General features: G+C 47.8%; 1 protein-coding gene across 2 annotated transcripts in view; it reads right to left on the bottom strand.

Moving 5' to 3' along the window:
• Dapk2 (death associated protein kinase 2) overlaps positions 1-27,538 on the bottom strand; it is a 111,061-nt gene that overhangs the window by 17,174 nt on the left and 66,349 nt on the right. For both annotated transcript variants that reach the window (XM_032909716.1, XM_032909715.1), the window contains exons 3-7: positions 23,690-23,828; positions 8,891-9,020; positions 5,194-5,242; positions 4,551-4,577; positions 500-652 (exon numbers count right to left, since the gene is read on the bottom strand). In XM_032909716.1, coding sequence (XP_032765607.1) covers positions 500-652; positions 4,551-4,577; positions 5,194-5,242; positions 8,891-9,020; positions 23,690-23,828 — 498 coding nt within the window. The remainder of the gene's footprint in view (positions 1-499; positions 653-4,550; positions 4,578-5,193; positions 5,243-8,890; positions 9,021-23,689; positions 23,829-27,538) is intronic.

Below are 27,538 nucleotides of genomic sequence, written 5' to 3'. Positions count from 1 at the left end.
AAAAGCGATTTAAGTGACATCCGCAGTGCTGCACCGGCTCTCTGAGCTTTTGAGAGCTCTTTTGAGCTTCCTGGCTCAACAGGGCCCCTGAAGGGGAGGTAGGATTTGTATGTCTCATGTCTCCTACTATTCTAACCTCTCTGGGCCTGCTCTGCCTCCACTCTCAGCTTGAATACGCTTCAAAATGTTCATAGTCTACCTTTCAAGTCAGAATCCTGCATATGTTTAGGGAAGACGCTACACTGATATCCAAATACACACGCGTGCAAGCATATAAGCGTGCGTGCTCGTGCAGACAGGGTCATCTGCACTCTGGCAGAAGATGAAGGCACAAAACCAAAATGTCAGGATGCACACCTAGTCACGGCCAGGGACACATCTCAGCACCTGACCAGACTGGACTACATGACCCAGACGGCAGAGCGAGGGCGGACTGGCACGCCTTTGAAAGGCCACAGGAAAGAATGTGCACCTGAGAAACCAGACTGTATCCGCTTACCGGGTCTCCTTCACAAGAAGCTTCCGAATGAAGTCCTTGGCCAGCTCGCTGGTCTGGCTGAAGAATTCCTCATCAAAGTCGTAACTCACAGCAGTGATGTTTGCCAGGGTTTCTTGCTTTGTGTCTCCCAGGAAGGGGGATGCTCCACTTAGACTGAGGACAACAGAGAAGGAACCGTGTAACTGAGGGAAAGGCCCAGCCCTTCTCTCCAGGCAACCAAACAATAGATTTTTCAGTGCTGTCTAAGCCAACTCACTTTCTGAACCTCCCACTGAGTACCTGACTCAGGGAGACTGTGTTTAAGGGACTCTCAAGCTAAAAGAAGAGAAACAGCCCTTGGCAGAACAAAGTAAAGTGCAGTAAGGAGCCAAACAAAGAACCCGGGGATCGCAGGGAGGTAGGAGAGGTTCAGCTTTCATGGGGTGGCTGATCTTAAAGAATGAATAGGCCGTCAGCAGTTAGAATGGCTCCAGGAAGAACTTCCAGACTGAGGGAGCAAAGCTTGAGGAGGCGTGAAACATTTCATCCCCATGGGGCTGGATGCGGTCTTGCCATACAATGACCTCCTGAAGCACCAACTCTTGATTCGAATTCCCCTTGAGCACTGGGTACCCCTACGCAGATATGCCCTTAAGATGCACGCACCCCATCCATGCACTGCCCACCTTGATTAACTACGTCATCTTACCAATTAGCTGTGCTGGGAGTCACTTTGGATTTCATTTCTGTTCCCTTAACACATTCTCACTCGGCTGAAAGGCTGTTTCTATCTAGCAGACAGCTCGTGGTAGTCATTCCCACCCCTGTCACTGCTTTCTTAGCACTGGGGAATAGCAAGGTGCACTGGGAAACTCTGACGCTCTGAGTTTAAATCCACTTCTGCCACTCATTAACTGTAAACCGAGAAAAGTCCTCTACCTTTCCGAGACGCTGGCTCCTCATTTAAAATGAAGACAGTAACAGCTCCCACCCATGCTTCACATGATTGACTTGAAGAACTAATGTGTGCAAAACACACGGGGCAGGGAGCTGTGGCAGTGAATGCCTGTTATCCCAGCGCTTGGCAGACAGAGGCAGGAGGAAGAGACTTTAAGGCTAGCCTGAGCTACTTAGAGTCTGTCTCAAAAGATCAAAGGAAGACTGGGTAGAATGGTGCACACTTTTAATCCCGGCACTCACTTAGAAAGCAGAGGCAGGGGAAGAATCTGTATGAATTTAAAGCTAGTGTGGTATACATAGAGAGTTCTAGGCTAGCCAGAACTGCATAGTGAGACCCCATCTCAAGAAACGAACAAACAAACGAACAGTCCGTGAATATGGATGTATTTCATGGGTAGAGCACTTGCCTAGCATGTATAAAGTCTTTGGGACCAGTCCAGAGCACCATAAGAAATAGATAAGATGCTTTGTATAACCCTGATCCATACTAGTGGCTCTAGATAGAAATAAATCTTTATTTATGGCATGGATAAAACATAATAACCCTCTATGAGTCCTAAGTCTCCCGTTTCCATAAGACCAGAAATTGGTCTATGCCACGTGTGCTGTGTCCTCCCTCATCTCTTCTCTCCTACCTGGGGGAATCCAGTCCATCCTATAGCTACTGATGTGTTTATAAAAAGATAAAGAAGGGGGGGATTATGTTCTATGGAGGTGTGGTGAAGTATGAGGAAAGGGGGTGCCCCCGCGGGTCCATGCTGAGACATCCCTTCCCCCTGAGGGACCAGCCACATGACTGTGTAGTAAAGAATAGAGTTTATTCAGTGCATGGGGAGGGGAGTTAAGAGGGTAGTAGGGCAGAGAAAGGCAGGGGGGGGAGGTAGAGAAATAGAGGAGTAGAGGCCGGCCATGAGCATGTGGAGAGAAGGGGGAAGGGAATGGGGAGAGAAGGGACAAAGAGGGAAGAGGGTGAGAGCAAGAGAGAAGCAAGAGAGTGAGGAGGGGCCAGCAGCCCCTTTTACAGTGTCAGGCACACCTGGCTGTTGCCAGGTAACTGTGGGGGTGGAGCTTAGAATGCTAACAGCTGGGGTTAGGGATTTAGCTCAGTGGTAGAGCGCTTGCCTAGCAAGCGCAAGGCCCTGGGTTCGGTCCCCAGCTCCGAAAAAAAGAAAAGAAAAGAAAAAAAAAAAAGAATGCTAACAGCTACTAGTTCAAATCCATCTACCTGTCTGTTCAAATCCTTCTCTGTTCCACAGAAATGTGTTCAAAACTCCATTGTAACCATTGCTCCCACAGACACAGAGCCCAGGCCAAGCAAATCCAACTCTCACCCATGTCAGTATCCTGAGTGCTTGCACAGAGTACTTCTGACAGAACAAGCTTCCTTTCTTTTTGTTTGTTTTTGTTTTGTTTTTAGAGACAGGGTTTCTCTGCATAGCCCTGGCTGTCCTGGAACTCACTCTGTAGACCAGGCTGGCCTTGAACTCACAGAGATCTACCTGCCTCTGCCTCCTGAGTGCTGGGAATAAAAGCCTGTGCCACCACTGTCTAGGCAACAGACACGAGGTCTATAATCCCAGCTTGTGGGGAAACTGAGGCAGGAATATCACAAGCCCAAGGCTAGCCTGTGCAATCGAGTGTGTCTCTGTCAAAAAACATAATAACCCTCTATGAGTCCCAAGTCCCTAAAAAAAAAAAAGAAAGAAAGAAAGAAAGAAAGAAAGAAAGAAAGAAAGAAAAGGAAAGGAAAAGGAAGAGTAAGAATAAGATTGAAGAATAAGAATAAGAAGAGAAGAAGGGGAAGGGGAAGAGGAAGGAAGGAAGGGGAAGAGGAAGGAGGGAAGGGGAAGAAGAAGAAATAATTAAGGAATTCCAGGGATATAATTCAGCAGTAGTACATTTGCCTGGCTTATGTCCAATTACTCTAGTTTCAAACTCCTCGTACCACAAAAATAAATAATCAAAGGGCTACACAATAAAACAAAACAAAGAAAAGTAACACAAAATAAAATAAGTCTCATCAAGGTCAAGGAGTCATAAGAACACTGTGTGTGCTGTAGAATTCCTTAATAGTTCAATATGGAAACTAGAATTCTAAAGAAACCCAAGATTTAAGAAAAAAAAATAGGCAACAAGCTCCCTGGCTCTGGGAGTACAGAGAAATGGCTGTTCACTTTGCGTCCGATCCAGCTAGGTGGTTAAAAAGGCACTGAGGCCATGGCCCTACCCTAGTGATTCTGACTTAATGGATGTGGGTGGGGTCTGGGCCAGGGTAGGTATTAAAAGGCTTGCAGAGTTGAGGGCCTCAGCTGTACTACAGGAGTCACAGTGTAGCTCCCAGCCTACACTGCTAGGAACAATCCTTGGTGGTGGAACACTGGCCCTGGCCAAGGGCTGACTTTCACCTCCCCAAAAATGCCATGAAAATGTCATTCTCCATGTGAGCTACCAAGGGCAACCTCTTGGAAGCACTGGGGACTGAGTATCTACCAACTTGCCCTGTGTGCCAAAGCAGAGCCTAGGAAATGTGTCCACAGTGGCTGTTCCCGCCCTACTTCCTATGGCAGAGAGTCTGTAGTTCCTATTTTTTCTGATAAGAAAAACAGGTCCAAAGGTTAAATACCTGTCCACGGCCACAGAGACAGAAAGAGACAGCACTGGTATCCTGCCCCACGTGACGTCCACAAAACAAACAAACAAAACCCTACACAGGAAATCTTGGCTTAAGCCACTGGATACAAGGGGGCAAGAAAGGGGGAAAGAAAGGGGGAGGAAAGTGTGAGAGGGAGGGAAAGTGACCTGGAGATGAGAAGAGAGGAGAGAGGGCAGGTGCAGGCATCCTTGGGGCTGTCACAAGGCTTCTGGTGAAGTAAAGATCTCAGCCAAAGGCTGAGCAGAGCGGCCCGAACTTACCGCCAAGAAATTTAGACGTGACCTGTGTAGGAGGGTGGGCAGCTCTCTCACACTAACCCTGCTCAAGTGCAGGAAGTGGAGCTCAGAGCGCTCGGCCTCAGGAGCTGTGTGGATGTAACACATCTATCGATGCCCCCCTGCCCCCTCTCCCTCTTCCTAAAGCTGAGCAGGGCTTCAGCCCAAAACTGGAAATACTCACAGGATGTAGGTGATGACTCCGATGCTCCTGTAAAGAAGAGTGGATGTGTCAGGCCCTCCAGGGGGTCACTCGCTTCCCCCAGGTGGCCTCTGAATGCCATCTCAAGTCCTACCCCTCCCTACCCCACTCTGCAACAGACAGAACGCATTTAGGATCCTCACTCTCTGCACACTGAGTCAAGGACCCAGATTCAGGGTCTGACTTCTGAATTTGCAGACGCAGTCCTCGAGGCGTGTCCCTTAACCACGAGCCCCCTTTCCTTATATAATGAGGACACTCAAGAATAAGAAACAACCTCACAGGACTGAGGGCGGGGTCAGGAGCCGCACCAACTGTAAAGCAGTGGTCAAAGAAAACAAGTAAAGAATTTACCACAGCAGAATTACTAGGCCAGCACAGGCCTAGGACATAGAATGCTCTTGTGGAACGGTTGATGGATGGACCAATGGAGCTTACTTAACTGCTCTCGAGACCCCAGTTGAGGCTGACCCAGGATAAGCCTGCACTTGCCCCAGCCCCTCGCCTGCTGACACTGCACAGCTACTGCTCCTGGAGACTAAGGGTTTAAACACTGAAGGGCAATGCCATCTAAAACAGGGGCTAGGGCCTTCTGCCCCTGGGAGGATCCCGGGCCACCACTTACCACATGTCTGCCTCCAGTCCCAGTGGCTCATAGTTCACGATTTCTGGAGCTGAAAGAAGTCATGTTTAAGCGTCAAGAGGGATTAGAGATGAGAGGAGATGGTTCTAAGGAATTCTACAGTGTTTGGTGCCGATCGTCTCCATCCTGAGTCTCCAATAGTGAGAAAGGAATATTAGAACAGTGGATGGGAATAATCTGGATGTAAGAATGCTGAGGAAACAGGTTGCTAAGGACTGTGGGAGTTTCTACAGGAAGTCTATGTTGAAATCTAACTCTTGGGCAATGAAAATAAAACCAACAATAACAACAGGGCCTTACAGTAGATTAGTTCATGATAGTAAACCTTCCAGAATAAAGTGAGGCCTTCATAAAGGAGCATGTTCCCACATGAGAATAGAGGAAGACAAGGGTATCAGTGACAAGGTCCCTCACCAGACACCAGGCCCATTGGCACCATCATCTGGGACTCACTACCACCGGATCTGTGGTCAATAGGTTTTAGATTATTATAATCTATCCAGTCTAAGATGTTTGGTTGCAGTAGCCCAGACAGGGTAAGACAAGAGTTTCTTGCTAACCTGGGAGAACGTCTCATGAACAAGCCGTGATGAAGAAGGAAAAGGAAGGTACAAAGGAAGAGGAAGTAGGAAAACGTGGAAGTAGGAACTGAGCCAAAAGATTCAGTGAACGACCAAGAGACAGTGTAGAGTGTGAGAGAAGATTCCGCCAAAGAGACGAGAGGACTGTGAGATGCCCAGAGAGCACGGAGGCCCCAGAAAGCCAACCTTCAGTTTCATGCTCACTCTGACTGTGACTTGTAAGCACGTGGTGATGGAGACATTATGGTACCTCATGAGAGAAGAAGGGAGCCTTGATAACTGCTAAGGCAAGAAGGGGAGCACGGGATAGATGAGCTCTGCACCCAGAATAATGTCTAAATCACAGCATCTACAGGCTGTCTGCTGTCCTCTCCCCTACATCTCCCCCTTCAACACGCAGACGCCCCATACTGGCTTTGACTTTTTTCCCTGGCTATTTTAAAATGGTGCCAGGATGTACTGTATCTCTTGACTGCTTCTGCTTGCTTCCTGCATGGACTTCCGTGTTCTCCACTGTGTATTAGCCCATGTGCTGAGCTGCTGTCTGTCTGCACCCAGTCCCTCTCGGAGAGGCTTGAATGGTTTCTGCTTCTTACCACTGCTACTTTCTTTTCTTTTTCATTTTTGCTGATCAGACACATGAAAGTGTGTTCTTTTTTTTTTTTTTTAATGATATTCAAATTAGGTGTGGGCCTCGAGTAATCTATGGACTAGTCCAATAAGAGAGGTGCAGAATTTTAATATACATTTAAAGAATGTTTTGGAGGGTGTGGGGAGGGGTTTGTTGAGATAGGGTTTCTCTGTGTAGCCTCAGCTGTCCTCCTGAAACTCGATCTGTACAACAGGCTGGCCTTGAACCCAGAACGCCTGCCTCTGCCTCCTGAGTGCTGAGATTAAAGGTGTGAGCCACCACCATCGTCCAAGAATCTTTTTTTTTTTTTTTTCAAGTTGGAGAGCCAAGATCCGACTATGCAGCCCATGCTGGCCTCCGACTCACATGCTTCTGGTCTCAAATTCCTGAGTTAGAGACGTCTCTTTGTTTTTCAGACAAGATTTATGCAGTACAGGCTGAACTCAAATCCCCAGTGTAGCTTATCATAGCCTTGAACTCCAGATCCTCCTGCCTCTACCTCCCGATTACTAGGATTACAAGGTGTAGACCAGCATGCCCAGCTCCAAGTCATTCTCACACGGCAACCTGACACCACTTTGACATCCAAACTATGATCATTTCTCTAGGAATTCATCTCTCCCTCCCCTCCCTCACCCCCCCCCTCCCCTGTCTCTCTCTCTCTCTGTCTCTCTCTGTCTCTGTCTCTGTCTCTGTCTCTGTCTCTCTGTCTCTGTCTCTCTGTCTCTGTCTCTCTCTCTCTCTCTCTCTCTCTCTCTCTCTCTCTCTCTCTCTGTGCATCTCATGTTCACCCTATGTATACCAGGCTCCATTACCTCCTGGGGACTCTACTGTCTGCTTTTTTATCTTTTTATACTATCTTTTGTTTTTGTTGCTGTAAACTCTGAGATTGCAGACACACGGTACCACACCTGGCTCTCATGGGTTCTGGGGATTCAAACTGAGATCACACAGGCATGGCAAGTGCTTTATTTGATGCTGTCTCCTCAGCCCTAGGAAATTAATTTCATTGCGTCTTACTAAAATGATGACTGCCATACATGACTACACACTGATTTTTTTTTTAATAGTTTCAAAACAGATGTGTGTGTCTATGTGTGGGTAAGTGTGCACGTGTGAGCGCAGGTGCCCACAGAAGGCAGAAGAGGGTTTTGGACACTCTGGAGCTGGAGTTACAGATGATCATGAGCCATCTACCATGGGTGCTAGGATCTGAATTGGGGTCTTCTGAAAGAGTATGGACTTTTAGCCACTGAGCCACATCTACAGCCCTAAAGTTCTCATATTTTGTCTGTTGGTGGGGGTGGATGTTGGGTTTTTTGTTTTTTGTTTTGTTTTTGTTGTTGTTGTGTTTTTGGTTTTTTGTTTGTTTGTTTGTTTTTGTTTGTTTGTTTGTTTTTTGACACAGGGTCTGGCCTAGAACAAGGTACTTGGTGGAGAAAATAACTCAAGCTGCCTTTTGAGGAGACCACACCCTCCATTTCTGAAACACTCCAAGTCCCATACAAGATAAATGATGGTTTGATTCTCAACTCTCGTTCCTTTCCTCTCTGCAGAGGTATTTTCTAATGAGCCCCAAACCTCTGGACCAGTTCCCTGGGGACAGGAAAGGTTAGGGCAAAGGGTGGGAGGAAGAGGAAAGGAAGCAAGGCCAGAGCTGGGCCGGAGCTGACTGCTGCAGTGTGAGTGAAGGCCAGGCTCTCCCTCGGGAGAGGCAGGTGGGGATCTGGCACCCGGCAGATGACCCCCTCTTTCCTTTTCAAGAAATCAAAAGCTGCTTCAGACAGAGGAGTCATGTGAGGAACCAAGACCCAGGAAGTGTTTTTTAAATCTGCACAAGGAACTCTTCCAAGAGTAAAAGGTGAGGCCAGGTCTGGGAATGTTTAACTCTACAAAGGCTTCTAGCCCCACCTGGCTACTCTCTGTCCCACTGGGCAGTCAAAGCCAAGCCCACGCCTTTCTCTTCACCCAGGGCCTACCAAGAGGATTCCTTCTCAACTCCAGTTTCTTGCAAGTGTCCCAAAGCATCATTCCTCAGCCCGGGATTGTTCCTAAGATTTCTGTCCCTCCTTCTCTCTGTCTCTCTGTCTTTCTCTGCCCCCACACCCCCTCTGTGTGTGTGTGTGTGTGTGTGTGTGTGTGTGTGTGTGTGCGTGTGTGTGTGTGTGTGTGCGTGTGTGCATATGTGTGCCTGCAGGCCACAGGACAACCTTGGCTATTGCTCCTTCAATACAATCCGCCTTAGTTTTTGAGACAGCGCCTTTCATCGGCCTGGAACCTGTCGAGTAGGCAGGCTCAGCTGGCTGGCCACTGAGACCAGTATCTACCTGTCTGTGCCTCTCTAGCTCTGGGATTACAACTACCCTTGGCTTCCTTACACAGATTCCGGGCCTTGAACTCAGGTCTGAACTCCCTCCCCAGTTTCAATTGGCATTCAGAGGGAGAGAAAAACAATCCCCAAACTCACCAACAAATTCAGGTGTCCCAAAAATGTTTTTAAATTCAGCTCCATCTTCTATTTCGTGAGCCAAGCCAAAGTCAATCAGCTTGATGTGTGGAATGGGGATATTCTTGTCTAACAACATAATGTTTTCTGGCTGCAGAACAAAACAGAAAGAAGGCAAGATAGTAATTAAAGTGTTATTTTGTGTTTTCCTGTGGGGTTAGGGTGGGGTTCCTGCTCTCTTGGCAAGGGGCCAGAGAGGGAATAAAACAGCAGAGTTCTTGTTTTTGTGTCCTAAGTCTTCTGTGAGCTTTGACCGAGGGTCAAAGACCAGTTTCCACTAACCCTGTACTGACAGCAAAACTAGAGAATGGGGCTCTAATTTCCCATCTGTCTCTGAATGGAAGAGCCCTTCAGTGAGGTTCCCTGCTTGCTCATCTGTCAGATGGGACCAATCCTGCATGTAGCCTTTCCTATAAGCAAAGCCACCTCCCTGTGATGTGAGAGGGGCACACAGCTTCCCCTGAGTTTATACAGGACTCGTTAGCCTTGACTGACTCTCTGACCTCCCTCTTGTCCTCTGGCCAGCCAGCTTCCTGTTGACTTTCTCTGAGACTGACCAACTTCTCTCTGTGTGTTTAACTAATTTTGGCTTTTGGCAGGACACAGGAAAAATGCACCTGATTTCCAGGGAAAATACCAGCTGCCCAACCTATTTCCAGCCCTGAAACAGCTGCTGGCCTGACGCAACAATGGCAGGCTTGGCGGAAAGGAGACTGACTGGACCCTCACAGTCCACCCTGCCATCCCTCTCCCAGCTTCCAGGGTATCTGGACAGGATCGTGAGGTCTGCCTTCTTCATTCCCATCCAAGCTCTGAGAAGAGACAGGGAACGGACAGGTCTATCCGCTTAGCCATCTTTCCATCACCCCACAAGGACTGTCTTATATTCCATTTAAGTTGGATTGTCCTGAAAACTTCAACCATACAAAAATCTTTATGTAACATTCCTAGCAGTATCACAAGAGCCAGAAAGCAGAAAATGCCCATTAACTGATAAAAAGATACACAAAGTGAGTCGTATACATACTGTATATGATATTCACATAGGAAAGCCTACTTTTTTCCAGGCTGGGAACTGAACCAAGGATTTTACTTGTGTGAAATAGTACCCTTATTGGCACTAAGAATACTATTTGATGATAAAGAGGAATGAAACAAATGAAAAGGTAAAAGGGAATTAACTATTGATCTCTGTTACAATGTAGATAAGCCTTGAAAATGTTACACTAAGCAGGTGTCAGGTTGCTTGCCTGAAACTCTAGTGCCTGGGATGATAAAGAGGAAGAGTGAAGTGCATTTGAGGTCAGCTCCGGCTACTCTTAAGTCTCTTCCAACAGAAGGAGGAAGACTAGGAGGACGAGGACGAGAAGGAAGAAAGGAAGAGAAGAAAGAGGAAGAAACATACACAAAAGCGTACATAATACAGGATTCTGTTTGTAAGAAACACACACAGAGTCTAGGCAAATACATATGGACAGAAAGAAGATTAATAGTTGAATAAGACTTGGGGAATAGGGCCAGTGAGGTGGCCCAGCATGGAAAACAGTGGTTCTCGACCTTCCTAATGCTGCAACCCTTTAATTCAGCTCCTCCTGCTGTAGTGACACCAACCATAAAATTATTTCATTGTTACTTTATAAACTGCAAATTTTGCTACTGTTGCAAATCGTAAAGTAAACATCTGATATACAGGATATCTGATATGTGATACCCCCCCCAAGGGGTTGAGACCCACAGATTGAGAATCACTGATGTAACGAAATTTGCTGCCAAGCCTGATGGTATGAGTTCAATCCTTGGGACCCGCATGGTAGAAAGGAGAGGTGTAACTGCAGCAAGCTCATCCCTGACCTCCAGATGTGCACTGTTGCATGTTCATGTGAGCAAACACACACATGAAAATGTAATAAATTAAAAAAATATTGGGGAGCCAAGCAGTGGTGCCAAATGTCTTTTAATCGCAGCACTCAGGAAGCAGAGGCAGGCAGATCTCTGTGAATTCCAAGGCAGCCTGGTCTACAGATCGACTTCTAGGACAGCCAGGGCTGCATAGAGAAACCCTGTCTTACAACACCAACACTGGGGAATATATAGGGACTGCTAATAAATGTGTGGCTCCTTTAGGAGCCGATAAAAAATATCCTAAAATTAATTCTAAAACTGCCCTGGGAATGGTTGTACTTTTGGTTATAAAATCTATCATTTACACACAGCAAGTGGTGGATTGTGTCATATGTGGAGTAAAGTCCAGGAAGCTGTTAACCAAGCAAACACATTCGAGAGGATCAGAAGCCACCATTCTCAAAGAACTGAGGAGGAATTCCCACTTTATGCCTTTGCTTACACCCCTGTTGGCACCCAGAGGACTTCCGGTCCACCTACTCCCACCATACTCCTGGTTGGGTTTACAAGGCTTGCTCAAACTCTCTCTCCCTAGAAGACATTCCCAATAGCCCTAGCCAGGCCCTACCTGGTTGTAAGCAGACCTTGGTCACCCCTAGGCCTCTGCTTGTTCAGATCTTTTTGTTAGGACATCTGGCCGCTATCTCCAGTCCAGCAGCCTCTGTTATCCTTCCTGACTCTCTGGCATGAAGCTATCCTGTACCAGAGGGAGAACTGGGGCCTTGCAATGCCCTCCTACCCCATGCGCTGTGTGGATCCTTCATTGTGACACACTGAGCTGGACCCTAACTTGTAGCTAAACTCACACTTAATCTGGTCTGGTCACCACCCAACAAATACAGGTGTTTCTGTTTCCATGAAATCTCTGTGACCTCCGGTTGATGCAGCTAGAGACTTTTACTCCAGGGAACTGAGGCCCTCCCTCAAAATTTTTCCTTTTTCTTTATTGGTTTGTTTAAATAACACGTTTGCTTTTGCATTTTTAAGGCTTGTTTATTTTTCTTGCCCCCTGGAGATTACTCTCAGCTTTATTTTGAAAATGTGTCAAAGTCCTTTCCCAAGGCAGATCAGATTTTTTAGCCTCTGCTGAAGGGAGTGTGAGGGCAGAGGAGGTCAGGAGACAAGATCCAGGCAGGCGGCCTCATTCCAGTGTCCCTGGCCCAGCACTCTGGTGGCTGCCACAGGAACACTGTTGCTATTCCCTGCACCGAGATACATCCTCCCCACTTTCCACTACTTCCCTGCCAGGCCATGTCTCTTCTTCTCTACCCACATCATTGGCCACCTTGTTAGGAACTTCTCTAGGAACGAGGCCCTGAGACCAGGCCCTACCCTATCTTGACCACCTCAGCTCAGAACCCAGCTCAGCACAATGAATGCAATGGAAGCCACGAGCCACAGAGACGGACACCCCCACCCCTGGATGGTCAGGATTACAGAGCAGCAGAGAAGAGACAGCCTTTTATCTACTCATGTCTGTAGCTCACAGGTGGAAATGGCCTCTCCACTGGCTTGGAGGGATGGCAGACTACATTTTCATACCAGAGACCCATCCGTTTCCAGCTGCTTAGAGCATTTCCCCTACCCTGCCCCCTCCCCAAAGCTGATGCTGCCCATTCACATTTCAGCCAAGATAGCCAATCTCCTCCAAAAGGTCTTTCCTAATGGCCCCTCCCTTCCCATCTCCAAACACCCTGCCCTTCCTCATTATAGCACTTCCTCTGGTCCAAAGCTCGAGTTCCTCTGCTTACTTATCTATCTCCCTCTAATGGGCTTCAAGCTCCCTAAGTGATTTGTTCTATCCTCTCCCCAGAGCTTAAGATAGAGCCCGACAGCCACCAAGCTCAGTAGGTGTTCCCTGAGAGAAGTCAAGTACCGTTTATTAAGCCAATGAAATATGCAGGACCTGGCATCAACCAAATACGTGGTCTAAGTTTACACCTCACTCAACTGCCTGGAACAGAGGGTGTTATCATTCCTTTCTTGCTGACAAAGAAGCCAAGACATCAGCCAAGGAACCCAGAGATTTAAGCATCTATCTGTCATACCCAAAGCTCTTGTCCCCACCCTCTAGATTGATGATCCCTTTCCCTGAGCTGGGAACCTATGCAGATTAGTGTCTGGAGCAGGCACCATCTGCCTGCTGCCACAGGATGGCTTCTCTTCTGTGGATGCTTTCATGTAAATGAGCATCCTCCAAGCCATGCCCCTAGCCTAGCGTTCAGGCCTTGCTGAACCCCTAAGCTAGCTGCTCTCATCTCAGACAAGAAAACTGAACAGTGGGGAAGAATGCTCAGACAGCTTAAGAGCATCCAGAGGACCGGAGTTGAAATCTGAGCGTCCACATCAAGGTGGTCACAATACCCTGTGACTCCAGCTCCCAGGGATCAGACACCCTCCTCAGGCTTCCAAAGATGCTTGCATATATGTGCCATTATACACATGGGCATATACATAAATAAAAATAGAAAATGGGGTTGTGGGGGCTGGAGAGGAGGCTCAGTGGTTAAGAGCACTGACTGCTCTTCCAGAGGTCCTGAGTTCAAATCCCAGCAACCACATGGTGGCTCACAACCATTCGTAACAAGATCTGATGCCCTCTTCTGGTGTGTCTGAAGGTAGCTACAGTACTTATAAATAATAAATAAATCTTAAAAACAAAAACAAAAAACAAAAACAGAAAATGGTGAGTTTTAGGAGGGGAGGACCCAAGTTGGTTATATCTAAAGAAGTGTGGCCCAAGGCACTCAGCCGGGGAGATGGCCTTGTGGCCGCAGGAATACTCTGCCAAGGATAAGGACTAGGCTACTTGTTCCCACCCTCACCAGTGGGCTACTTGGATTTTTAGTTGGCCCTCTATACTCTGACTGGGTGCAGACAAGCCATGGGCTCCCTGCCACCAAATGATATTGCTACTTCCAGGCCACTAAGGGAATTCTAGGCTAGCCAGAGAACATGGTTCCCCTTATCTGCAGTTTTCATAAGGCTTCCTTCTGTCATCCCAGCCTCCAGTAACAGCCTGACCATCTCCAGGGACCAGAGATTCATTCCAATGCTCCATGCGACCCTGGCAGCCTCCCTGAGAGGTAGGTACTCCCACCGTTACCATTTCACAGATGCAGGAAACTGAGGCCCAGGGAACGAAAAGACTTGCCCCGGGCCCACCAGCTCATGATGGGAGGAGAGTTTCCCTGGCAGTCCAGCACCTAATCTTACCCCCTCAAGCAGTCTTGTTAAATATCCCAGCAGTCCCAGTGACCATCAAAAGGCTCATTCTGAGGACTGAGGCACTCAGATCCCTGGACCAGCCCCAGCCACAACCCCAGTTACCTTCCCAGCCTTGCAGTGGGTGTCACATCTGGACCTGCTTTTCATTCCCCACAGGGTGGGTTCCACCATCTCAGACACCTCAGATCACCCTGGATGTAGCTCTATTCTTTTCCACTATTTTATTTCGTATTGATACATACATATAATGTTTTGATACATGCATATATTGTTTTGGTCAAATCCTTCCCCCCACCCCCACCTGTCTCTATTGAGTCCATTTAGTGCTCATGCACGGGGTGGACCATCTACTGGAGCACAAGCAGTCTCCCCAGGTCTACATCCCTGGAGTAAACACTGTCCCCAGCTGTAGCTGCTCTTCTTGCCTGAAAACCTCTGCTATTCTTCTCCATGTATTTCCAAGCCATGCCTCATGACCATGTTCCTGCCACTCCCTTATTTGCAAGGCTCCAGTCTTCCAGAGCCAACCGTGCTTACTGATAGTCCCAACTGTCTCTCATCTGTAATGACGCTCGCCTAGGTGGACGGCCTTTACCCAGGTAATTCAGTTCCAGTCAAGGTTCCTGGTGTCGCCTCTGCTATCTTGCCTGCTACACATTAACATTCATGTAAATGCAGTGAAAGATCTCCAGCGAGGGTTTCCTCCTTCTCTGCCTGGTTGGTTATAAGCCACCACCAGGAGTGTCAGAGATCCCTCCTGACCGGAGAGCCGTTCATAGGGCTGAAAGGCAGCCTGATACCCAGCAAGCTGGCAGTTCCCCAGGTTGTGGTCTCTCATTCCACCCTCCTGAAGAGATCAAGAGCAAAGCCTGTGGCCAGGAAACAGTTTCAGGTCTGTGCGCAAAGGTGTAGAGCTAATAAACAGACCACTTCCTTTCTCTGGCTCCGGTTCACCACTCAGCAGATGTCATCCAAAGTTCCTTTAGCAGTTTTGATGTGACACATAATTCTGGCTGGACAAACGTCTGCCTCTCTGAGCCCCAAGGCTAGACATGGAAAGGATCCTGTGCCTCTGCCTCAGGTCGGAAGGAAGACTAGGTAGCCACAAGAGGCTGGGCCCCAGCCAGACTGCCCTCTGGGAGCACAATCCTATCCATCCTCCTTGCCCGTCGGCCTCGGCCAGTGGTACTCACTGCAGCCAGGTACTTAACCCACGCAGCTGACATCACCTGCAAAGCATGGCTGGGGGAGGCACTGCATTCTTTAACCCAGGACAGAAAGCTGCCACCGGGGGGATGGGGTGGGGTGGAATTGCCCCACCTGTCAAAACAAACATGCCTCGCTTGGCCTGCCAGTCAGGCAGGCACTCTGGGAAAAGCCAACATGTTTGTTAGAGGTGCCTGCTGTGGTACCAACTGGAAGTTGGTCCTCCAAAGGGGGTCCATGTTCCATGGGACCAGCACAGCATGTCCAAGAGTTGGAATATGATGAACTCAACCTCAGGACAATGTGGTCAAGGTCAAAAGACAAGGGCTTGGCAGCAGGAAGGTCTGAGTTTGCCTCTCAGCTCTGCCACTGAAAATATGAAATGGGCAAAGTCATTGGGCTTCTTGGGGGCCTCTCCCTCCTACCTATAAAGTGGGGACATGCCTGGTAGGTTGTACACTCTTCTGAGAAATCAGAGAGATGGTTCATGCATGAAGGGGAGTATGGTCCCCAAGAGAGGCTGTAGCACACTGGCTAAGCTGTCCATAGTAGCTCAGAGTCCTCTCTGGGAGTGGTCCTTGACACCCGAGATCATGGAGAGCATGCCCTTGCACAAATCATCTTTCCCACGCTCCCACTTCCTGTTTCCCTTCCCCATACTGTTTTATTCTTCAGCCTCACAGTGCTGGGGCCACGAGGGATCTCAGAGGTCAGTCAGTCATGTTTCAGGGGAAGCTCAGAGAAGTCGAGAAGCTGCAGAAGAGGCAGAGCTCAAGTGTACTAAGCCACAGGTGTCTCATGTGGCCTGCCTGCTGCTAGGCGAGTCCAAGGCCCAGCTGGGCTTGTGCTATGAGGACAAGAAAACTTCATGGGCAATCCAAGCCCTAACCCAGATTGGTCAGGTACCTCTGGGCAACCTGAGAGAGCAAAACAGATTGATCATGAACAACCTTGACCCACAAGCCTCCAGTGTAGCCAGTGCCCAGTGCCCCATTATGTCTGCCATTCACAGACATCCTGGCCCCTCAGGACTACTGTCAGCTCGGTACCTACTTCCCCTCCACTACCTCCACCACCACCGCCCCAACCAGCAGTTTATTCTGCCAGATAACCCCATCCTCACAGTTCCTCTCCTGCCTCACTGCACAAACTTAAACACCCACACAGGAATGTCTGTGGCCCATCCCTCCAACGCACTAATGGTTCCTACCTCAGGGCCTCTGTCATCAGTACACAGCCTCCGGCAGAACACCACCAGTGTGATCATCACTCCCTTGCGTGTCCAGTCCACGTCACCCCAGGAGGAAGTCAGGGTCCCTGCCTCTTACTGTTATCTCTAAGCATCCCAGAGCATCCAGCCCTGTGCTAACTGTTCAACGAATGGTTACAAGCGAGCAAAGGAGCAAACCAACACGGTCCCACACGTGCTTCTCACACATCCTGTTTTCAGGGGGAAACCTGGTGTGCATAATGGTTAACAGCACAGGCCCTGGACCCTGGGCTCATCCTCCATGCTGCTATGAATAGCCGTCTGACACTGGGCAAGCTACCTAACTTCTCCCGCCTGCAAATAAGGAATAACAATAAAAGTTCCCCCTAGAGCAATGGCCCTCAAGCTTCATGCTTAATGCTGCAGCCCTTCCCCCCAGCCATGGAATGGTCTTTGTTGCTAGTTCATAACTGCAATGTTGCTACCATTGTGAATCGTAATGTAAATATCTGTGTTTTCTGATGGTCTTAGGTGACCCCTGTGAAATGGTCAAGGAGTCATGACCAACAGGTGGAGAACCACTGCCCTAGATGCTTACCAGGAAGATCAAACATAGCATACAAAAAGGATCACACACATCAGCCTCAACACTGTGACTATGCTGTTGAGTCTCTCCCTCTCAGAAAGAGGAGCTGGTCATCTGCCATCCTTTCAGGCACCTCCCAAATCCTGTCTCTCCCAGGAGCTATCAGCTGCATCTGCAGCCCAGCCTTTCTCCTTCCCCGGCATCTCCGAGAACTATCTCTACCTATAAGGCCACTGCACCCAAGCATTCTGGAAGTAAGTCTTCTCTTGTTATTTGGTTTTGTTTTAAGCACAGGCTAGCCTAGAACACGTGGTGATCCAGCCTCAGCCTGCTGAGCACTCGGAATGACAGGGATGAGCTGATATGTTTGGATTTCTGGAAATGAGTCTTGCTTTCCCCACTGCATTAATTAAAATAATAATAATAATATCCCTTTCCAATGTTCCTCACAGCATCCAGCTAACAAGTCGTGTAGAATGTACAGAAAAGCTTGTAGCACTTAACATTTTATAAGGTCCTCATCTCTTTTGATCTCCACTGTGTGAGGCCGGTCCTGTCAGGATTCAGGCCACACAGATGAAACCAAGGCAAGCTCTTAGTCAAGCGTTCTCGAAGGTGCCTCAGCCAACAGTAGGGACTTGAGCTGAGCCTACGTCCTATGTGATTCCTACTCCTCAGATGCCTCTGATTGATGCAGCCATGTCCTTGGAATCACCCAGCCTGCCGGCACAGCAGGCATTTCACCATGGCTCTGCGCCTCCGTCAGTATGCCAGTCCAGCTCCCTGCTTTTCCCAGAAGAGCCACAGTGTGGCTTAGGGAGGGCCCAACTCAGCTGCCCTTAGATTTGTCAAACCACAGCCTCCACCCAGTCCCCAGCAGAGGGACCACTGTGTGGCTCTGACCTCTTGCCCCTGTAGGGAAAACCAGGATAGGAAATCATGGCCTATTCTTTCTCTGCTCTGCTGGGAAGAGAAGTGAAGACGCACTCTTTGTTGGTTGTGTGTTTTGTAGAGAAGGTCTCACTGGGTAGCTTTGGCCAGAGCCTAGAACCTGCGATGCGGACCGTGCTGGTAGTCCTCTGGCTAACAGGTGTGCCACCATACTTGACTGTAAAGCTTCACAGTCAGGGCTGTGCTAGGACTGCTGGTCTCAGGGGTGGATCAACCAGCAAGCACACAGGCTTCACAGTCTGTGCTGCACGTCCAACAATCCTTGTGTCGGGATCTTGTCCGTTCGTATATGTTCCTCATCCGATCTAGGGAGCTACTACTGCCCCTGTCTAAGCTATGAGGACTCTGACCTGGATACTGATATTCTGAGTTCCATGATGGTTTGGGGTCTCCAATGGTCACAGGGCCAGTTGCTTCTTAGAATCCCCTGGAACCACATTAAAATTAATTAAGGCCAGCTCAGGGGTGGGCTCACAGTTGGTGTTGTAAAGCAAGAGCTGCGAAGAACCACAGTGCTCAGCATTCGTTGCCAAGGCCAACAGGCATCAGAAAGACATGGGTCTGTGTCTGATTCTAACCTGTGCTAACTGTGGGACCCTAGCAGATCACTCCTTTCTCTGAGTCTTGGCTGATTCATCTGTCAAATGGGAACATGAATATGACTTAGTTAGTCATTTTGTTTTTGTTTTTGTTTTTTTCATGACGGGGTTTCTCTGTGTAGTCCTAGCTATCCTGAAACTTGCTCTGCAGACCAGGCTGGCCTTGAACTCAGAGATCTGTCTGCCTCTGCCTCTGCCTCCTAAATGCTGGGATTAAAGACCATGCACCACCACACCCTGCACCCTTTGTGGTAGTTAAGGGGGCACAGTGATGTCCCAGGAGCCTCCTATGACGTCTTTTTTACAGCGTAACCTCAGCGCTTCTACCTCAGCACTGCTGCATGAGCAGCACAAGTGATACACTCAGAGGAGAGAGCCTTCATACGGACCCCTCGGGGTGCCACCATTTCCCTCAAACCTGGGAACTCATGCACGTGTCCCCCTGTAAGCTTTATATTTCAGTCATATGGTCTGCCACAGCCCTTTTTATTTTATCTTTCGCCTTCAGATAGTAAGTGTTCCACGGATGCCAACCGCCATTGTTACCACTGCGGCCACCATAGATAGCATTGAATTAGCACTGTCTTGCTAACAAGTACCTTTGCCCACTGCATCTCAGAGAACCAGGAAGTAACTGGTTCTGGGAGGGATTATCAAGTTGATAAGAATTCTGTGAGTGTTTAACAGGGCTATTTATAAAAAAAAAAAAAAAAAAAAAAAAAAAAAAGCTCCTTTCCTATTGAGATCTACTGCTTCATTAGGGCTCCTGGTGTACTGCGATGGAACTTCAAAGAAACCATTGAACACTACTTCAGTCAGGAGAAGCTGGGTTCAGGTAGAGAAGGAAGCACACAGCTGGGGGCAGCCAGACACCTCAGAGGCCCTTAACATGAAATGCCAGGAAATATTAGGAAAGGAAATGCTCACAGAAGGAGAGGGGACAGTGTAGCAAGAATTTTGGTTTCTTTATAAAACACAGAAATATTCTAAGAATGTGCTTTCATTTTAATCCCAGGTGTGAGATATGGGGCTACTTCAGATGGTCCCCAGCAGCTGACTATGATTTGCCTGGTACTCTAGCAGGGGTGTGATTTTGTCAGCTGCAGATAGTATCTGTGATCGCTGATGTTTGGAATTCTGGGGACTTTTCTGAGGGCCCCAAGAAGCAGTGTGGGTTGTTGGTTGTTGTTCATCATAGTCTGTCATTGTTAAGTAATTGTGTGCAGAAAAGAAAGAAGAAGAGGAGGAGGAGGAGGAGGAGGAGGAGGAGGAGGAGGAGGAGGAGGAGGAGGAGGAAGAAGAAGAAGAAGAAGAAGAAGAAGAAGAAGAAGAAGAAGAAGAAGAAGAAGAAGAAGAAGAAGAAGAAGAAGAAAAGAAGAAATAATTAGATATCCTGACAAGTTTGCCCCAAGGAACTCGAGGCCTCTAATCAGAAGGAAGTATCTAATGATAATGTTGATACCTCCCCCCTCCACCCTTTTTTCTCTCCTATCTAGTGTTAGGGGGTTGAAAGGATGAGAGAAAAGGGGTAAAGAAGAGTGGACAAAAGAAGAACCCACAAAGTAGCCAAAGACAGGACAGCATTTTTTAGTTTAGTTTGCTCAACCAAAAAAATGGAGAACATATTGGCCCAAAGAAGAAAAGAAAGAAAGAGAGAAAGAAAGAGAAAAGAAAAGAAACCAGGTACATGCTTATCACTCGGAGGAATAAGCAGGAGGATCCGGTGTCATCTTTGGTTATATGGCAAGAAAACTAAAACAAAATGTATAGCCCAGCCCAGACTTGGATTAGCGGCATGAATAACAAGTGCTGAGTTGTCACCTGATACTTGTGTGATCTTGAGCATGTTACTTAATCTCTCTGAATCCCAAGTATTTGGTTTGTAAAAATATGACATCACCTTCTGCTGCCATGAGGATCAAATGAGGAAGAAGAGGTGTAAGCATGCTGGATTCTAGAGAGTACGATGTCGTTAAAGCCTTACCACGACCACTCTTGTGAAAGCTGGCCCAGCAGTCTCTATCACACCATGACCATAGGTCAGCACTGAGGGTGATTCTGCTCACAAAGGAACTCAGAAGCTTGGGTTTTTGGGGGATTCCTTGCTCTGGAATTTACCCTCTTGCTAGTGTCCATAAAAACTAAAAGCCTCCTCGAAATTTTGAGCTTCCGGAATACATATAATTTTAATCATTTCTTGTGATTTATTACTTTTACTTTAATATACCATCCGTCCTGGGGGCCACCTTCTTCTATTTCAGAGTTCTCGGGGTAGGATTTGGTTGGTGCAGAGAGGATAGGATACATCCCGACTTAGAGGAGAAACTCTAAAATAAATTAAGTATACCCAGGGAGATGTCTCCTAGCTATGAGGAAAAGCCATTTGTGGTCCTGCTGCTCAACATTTCCCAAAGTTGCCTGTCTGTACCTAGGTCATGAAACCCATGGAAGGGAGGCTCAGAAAGCCCAGAATCTATATACCCGGAGGCCACGGATGGGCTTAGCAGCATCGTTGCCCTACTTGTACCTACTTGTACTCAAACTATCTCTGGGTCGTGGAAAATGGCCAGAATGAGTCTGAGAGTTAGAAATAGCCCCATCAGCCACCCTACCACACAGCAAGTCTCAACTCTGCATACTGGAGTTTGTTTTCCTAGTCTAGCAGAGCCCAAAACACTGTAATAAGAGTTGTGTTTTCTTTTCCACTCTTCTGGGAAGGGAGGTAACAATAACAGCACACAACACGTACTCTGTATGCGCCACTGAGCGCTGCTTCCCTCTAAAGTCAACTCTGCCAGGTAGGTGGTGGTAGCTACCACAGGGCTGAAAAACCAGGGTTCAGGTGTCTTCAGGGGTAGGACAGAATCAAGCATAAAGCCCAACACGGCTGACTCCATCCAGGCCCCTTCATCAGGGCAAACCCTTCCATTTCTATCAGCCACTGGAGAAAAGACAAAAGGAGGCAGTCTCCAGCAGCCAGTAAAGACACAGGAAAATAAGTTAATTGCCTCAGTGTTATTAGGAAGGAGACACAGAGACACAGAGGAGACACAGTTAGACCATTACCTACCTGGTGTATCACTATCCCACTGTCCAAAAGCTTGGCCAGGCCCACCCTCCACTGGGACCCCCAACTTTTATTTTGTGACTCTTGAGAGGACTCTGTAAGCCGTCTTCAGTAGAAATCATTAAAAACGCCTGTGATAACTGGCATCAGGAAGGGGACCATGCTGGAATAAGAGCTAGGACAGGGATTCATGCATGGGAACTGAGCCCACACTTTTGGTGTGGGTGCCGTGAGACTGTGGCCATGTCATGTTTTCTCTGGATCAGTCCCTCGAACCAAAATATGGAGTCATTGTAGATGCTACTCCTCCTTTCCGTCACATGAAACTAAGCCCCTAAGCAATTCTGAGTTTGACCTCTGTCCCTTACCGTCCCTTACCTAGATTACTACTTTTGGCTGGGCTCCCAGATGCCCGGCTGTCTCCTTACCATCCATCTTCCCAGCCAGAGGGATCAAGCTGGCCCCTTTTCTCTCAGGGTAAAGGGCCTCCTTGGCTTAGCCTTAGCGGCTCTCAATTGCTTCCAGTCTCTTCTCCAGTCATGTACACCTATCCTTTCTCTATACTTCATTGAATGCTTGTGTGGTTACTGCGATTCTATACACAATATATAAGTCTTCCTTCCTCAGATGGTCCTCTCCCTCTGCAAATCCCTGTCAATTCTTTAGAAAAATCAAATGCCAGCTTTTCCAAGCAACCCACCCCCACTCTCTAGTGCTCCCCTCTGTCATGACTCTTAGAATGGCTGATGTTTCTTTTCTGTCTCCTGCACAAATCTCTTTAGAAAAATGAAACTAGCCAGGTGGGTGGAGGGGCACACCTTTAATCCCCAGCACTCTGAAGGCAGAGAGTTTGGGGCCAGCCTGGTCTACAGAGGGAGTTCCAGGACATTCAGAGCTGCACAAAGAAACCCTGTCTCCAAAAACAAAAACAAAAAAAAAAGAAAGAAAGAGAGAGAGAAAGAGAGAGAAAGAACAAGAGAGGGAAAAAGAGAGAGAGAGAGAGAGAGAGAGAGAGAGAGAGAGAGAGAGAGAGAGAAGAGGTAAGCCTAGAAAGAATGCTCAGCACAGTACACAACACAGCATAGGAGTTTCTGCAGAGAAGACTGGACAGCCAGCCTGGTGTGGCAGTGCACACCTGTGAGCCCCGCCTGTGGGAAGCAGAGGCAGGAGAATCAAGAATTCAAGGCCAACAAGTTTGAGGTCAGTCTGAGGTACATAGGAGCATGACTCAAAAGCAAAATAAAGAAGCAAAAGCAAGCAATGGTGTGTGGGCATCCTCCTACAAACAGGAATCTACTCGTGAGGTGAAGAGACCTCAGTGAGTAAGCTCTGCAACCCCCACCCCCCAGTCTCCGAGCCTAAGAGAGTCTTCAGCTACTAAGAGAGCCAATCCCTCTGCCTTGACCACAGCCATACATGCAGTTAAACATGGTCGCGATGAACTTTCTCAACCCTGAACACCAGTTACCACAAATGATCAGTGGGCCCTGGAAGCAGCCTTGTGCCTCCAGTTTGGGGTGAGGGAGGAGCAGGCAGCCAATGGTCCTTGGGCTCCAAGGTCTAGCATCTCCAGTGAGGAGACACAGAAGGCCATGGTGTGCTGGGTCTAGGGTATCAGCCGACCTCAGCAATCCTGCAAATCCTGCTAGTTCTGCCGCCTCGAGACTTAGCTCTTTTTGTCAGTAAGTTTCCTCTTGGGAAATGAGTTTTGCTTCAAGTTTCTTGTTGTTGCTTTTTTAAAAAACTTTTTAAAGTATGCCTCACTTACTCCGTGGAAGAGATAAAGTGTTTAAAGAGCTTCTTGTAGCCAGCCCCGTGTGCACAAGGCCTGAGAGTGATCGTAGTGAAACTGAGGTGGTGACAGGCAACAGGCCAATCCCTGCCCTGGGGTTGGGTTTGGGGTTAAAGGTGCTCAGAGTGGGCCTATGGGCACCAGATCCTTCCTATCTATGACAAGGGGACAAGGTCCCTTCTTCCTAAACACCGCGTGCCCTTTACTCCCCTTACTGACCTTGAGATCAAAGTGAGCAATTTTCTTTGTATGAAGGTAATTCACCCCATCCAGGATCTGCTTAATGAAGCTGGTGGCTTCCTCCTCACTTAACGACTCCTTCTGGGCCAGGAAATCGAACAGTTCTCCTCCGGAAACTCTGGAAGACACCGGTGGGGAGGGCCAGGCCCAGTTAGTTTTGTACTTCGTGAGGCCTGGCTCCTGCGTGCAGGTCCTACACCCGACTCTCAGCTTGTCTGGAAAGTAGGACCTCCCTTGCCCTGTCTGGAGCTTAGTCTAACCGGTACCTAGTACTGGTTTTGCTTCTGTATCCCTTCTGTTGGAGCTCTGAGTAAAAGTCACTCCTAGGGTGTTCCCAGAAAGGCCAGGTCCCTCGTTATCCCGAATATTACCCTTTTTCTGTAAGGAGGAGGCTGTGCCCCATTGAGAATTACATTTCAGGTAGAACAGCAGTACAATGACCTGGCATCCTGCTGGTTAGTCAGTTGATGACAAGGGGGCACACATGCCCATGGCACACAGGCAGAAGTCAGAAGACAGCTTCCTGGAGTCCGTTCTCTCCTTCCAATCAAGTTTGTTTCAGGGATTGAACTCAGGTTTCAGGCTTGGGCAGCAAGCACCATTAGCTGTTAAGTCATCTCCCCAGTCCCTGACTTGCTATCTTGCTTGTACAAATGAACAAGTACCATCTGTCCCCTACATCCAGAAGGCAAAGAATGATAAGTGAATTATTTGCATTAATAAAAAATTATCTCCTGAGAATTCATCGCAGCCACCAGACCAATGAATAGCAACAATCCCCTCACACACGATTCATGAAAGGAGAAACCACAGACTACAGGGAGACACACCAGTCCATCGCTGTCATGGACACCCTCCAATATGTGTTTGCCATGTAGATCACCAGGTGGCAAATTCCTAACTGTCCTGGACCCAACTAAGAATGATTTTCCCTGTTCTTGGTACCGCCCACTTGGAAGCTCTCCAGACCCAATGTCTGGTCCCAGGAAGGATTCTGCATTTGTACTGACCCTCTGCGTGTGTATTCATTTGTGCACACATGCATGTAGAAGCAAGAGCTCAATGTCAAATGCCTGTCTCTAGTGCTCTCTGTTTTAAGACAAGATCTCTCACTGAACCTAGAACTCTGGATTCAGTTAAACTGGATGCCTGCAAGCGCTTCCTGTCCCCTTTTCCCTAGTGCAAAAATCAGAGATGCACAGCTTCAGAGTGAGAGCTAGGGACCTGGACCTCCGTCTTCCTGCTTACACAGCGAGTACTTTGCCAACTGAGTCATGCCCATAGTCCAGGCATCAATCTGCATGATCTTTTAAAGTCCTACAGTTTATCCAGGCTTGGTGGTACATGCTTTTAAACCCAGAAATTAGGAGATGGGGACAGGTAGACCTTAGCAAGTTCCAGGACAGAGCTACACAGAAGGATCCTATATACACCTACACATACACTTGGCTTCTTTAGCTTTAGCTTTAGCTTTAACGTAGCTCTTCTGTAACTCACAAATAACTGTATGAAGTATGGTGTGTATAAAATTAAAATTACACAAGCATAGTCTCAAGCACTCGTGGGACAAAAGCAAAAGGATTGTCACAAACTTGAGGCCAGCCCAGTCCATCCAGCCACTTCCTGGCCATCCTGAGATTAAAAAGTTAAGACCCTAACTCAAACAGGACAAAAACCAAAGTGAAACCAAAGTAAGTTGGGATGAAATAAAGAACTTGCTATTGCTGACGTCATAACCGGTATGTTTGGGCTACCAGCCACTAAGCCTCTCCCTGTCTCTACCCTCACAGCTGCTGTAAAAGAAATAGCAGGTGCCTGTCATGGCTGGCTATGAGCTAGAATCCTCGCCTCCCCAAGGGAAGCTTTATAAGCACCCTAGGCAATCAGGGGCTTCAGGCGGCACACCAAGTATGATAAATACACATATTAACTAAAGGGCCAACTCTTTCCCCTTCCCCTACCATCAGAGAATCAGAGACAGCCAGATTCCAAGCATGTACTATGGGCTGCTTATCAATCACATAGCATGGGACCACTCTATCCCCTCTGAAACCTACAAAAGAGATTACTTAGCCCTTATGGGTCTAAACTCTCTTTAAAACTCTTGCAATATCTATTTTTTTTTTTTGGTTCTTTTTTTCGGAGCTGGGGACTGAACCCAGGGCCTTGCGCTTCCTAGGTAGCAATATCTATTTTTATGTTTATCTATGGCTCTAATAATTCCTCTAATAAGTCTCTTACCCAAAAAAGACAATCTGTCTCTGTGTTCTGGTGAACTCCAAACAGAAACCCTCCCATTGTAAGGAAGACAACTATCTCTGAAGCAAGTTCCCCCAAGACAAGTCTCCTGGTGCCTTGATCTTAAGTTTCCCAGCCTTGAGAGTGTAAGAAATAAATATCGGTTTGTGGTATTTTGTTCTATAGCTGCTTGAAGAACCCAACATAGGATGTTTGTATTGAGTGGGGTGATGCTGTGACCAAAAAAACCCAACAAACAGAAAGCTAGAACCATGGGCGTGGCTTCAGAAGTAGGTAAGGCGCTGATGGGGCAGATGAGTTGTGAAATGCATGCTGGGATTAGTTTTCGATGTCAAAAGTGAGCCACAGAGAACGGTTCTAGGGAGGGGAGTCTCAAGACCCGGAAAGTATCTAAGTGGCTCTGAATAGAATTCGGGTAGAAATACAGATGGCAACCTGACATTCTGGTGAGGTTTGCAGATAGAACTGAGGAACATGGCATCAGTCAGTGAAGTATTTTATTACCATTCTTGTAACAAAATAGCAGAGAAATGTTGCTGAATTTTGCTCATGTGCTAGTGTCTTACAAACGGTCAAACTTGTGAGTGAGGAGACTGGGTATCTGCTAAGAAAATGTCTAAGCGCAGTGCTGGTGAGGAGTCTGTTCCTCTTGACCCAGTAAAATATAAATATGTGTGTCTGTCTGTCTCTCTGTCTGTCTCTCTGTCTCTCTCTCTCTGTGTGTATGTGTGTGTGTCTGTCTGTCTGTATGTTTGTCTGTCTGTTTGTCTCTCTCTGTCTCTGTCTCTGTCTCTCTCTGTGTGTGTCTGTCTGTCTGTCTGTCTGTCTGTTTCTCTCTCTGTGTGTGTGTCTGTCTGTCTCTCTGTCTCTGTCTCTCTCTCTTTCTGTGTGTGTGTCTGTCTGTCTGTCTGTTTCTCTCTCTCTCTCTCTCTCTCCTCTCTGTGTGTGTGTATGTGTGTGTGTGTGTGTGTGTGTGTGTGTGTGTGTGTGTGTGTGTGTGTGTGTACACGTGTACAGACAGCTTGCAGGAGTCGGTTCTCTCCTTCCACCATATGGGTTCCAGAGATCAAACTCAGGTCTCCAGGCACTTTTACTCACCAGGCAATTTCACTGGCCCAAAGAGGAATATTTTAAAATAAAATATTTATTTATTCTACAAAATAAAGAATATGTAAACGTTTCCAGGCTTTTCAGCCTATTCCTGCTGGGAAGAAAACCATGAGAACCTCTGTGGCTGAGAGAACACAGGTGGGGCTGAGCTCTGCCTGATAAGGAGATTTACAAGGATCAGCTAGTCCAAGGAAGGCAAGGTATTATTCATCCAAACAATGGAGATTAGTCAACTGTATAAAGGGCCTATTGTCCAAGACAATGAGATAATGGTTTCAAGTCATCTCAGACTTCATAGTAGGGAAAGAGCTGTCACAGGGCCACGTTGAAGCCTGGAGGACAGAACCCTATCAAAGGAAGAGCCCCGCACTGCCCAGCAGTGGTTCAGGACCATCCTGAGGAACAGAATGCTATCAAAAGACGAGCCCCACCCCTACCCCCACTGCCCAGCGCTGATTC

This window comes from Rattus rattus, chromosome 8 (genome assembly GCF_011064425.1).
Source record: "Rattus rattus isolate New Zealand chromosome 8, Rrattus_CSIRO_v1, whole genome shotgun sequence".
NCBI classification, from domain to species: domain Eukaryota; kingdom Metazoa; phylum Chordata; class Mammalia; order Rodentia; family Muridae; genus Rattus; species Rattus rattus.
Note: the sequence above shows the minus strand (reverse complement) of the source record. Positions and strands in the feature narration are given on the sequence as shown.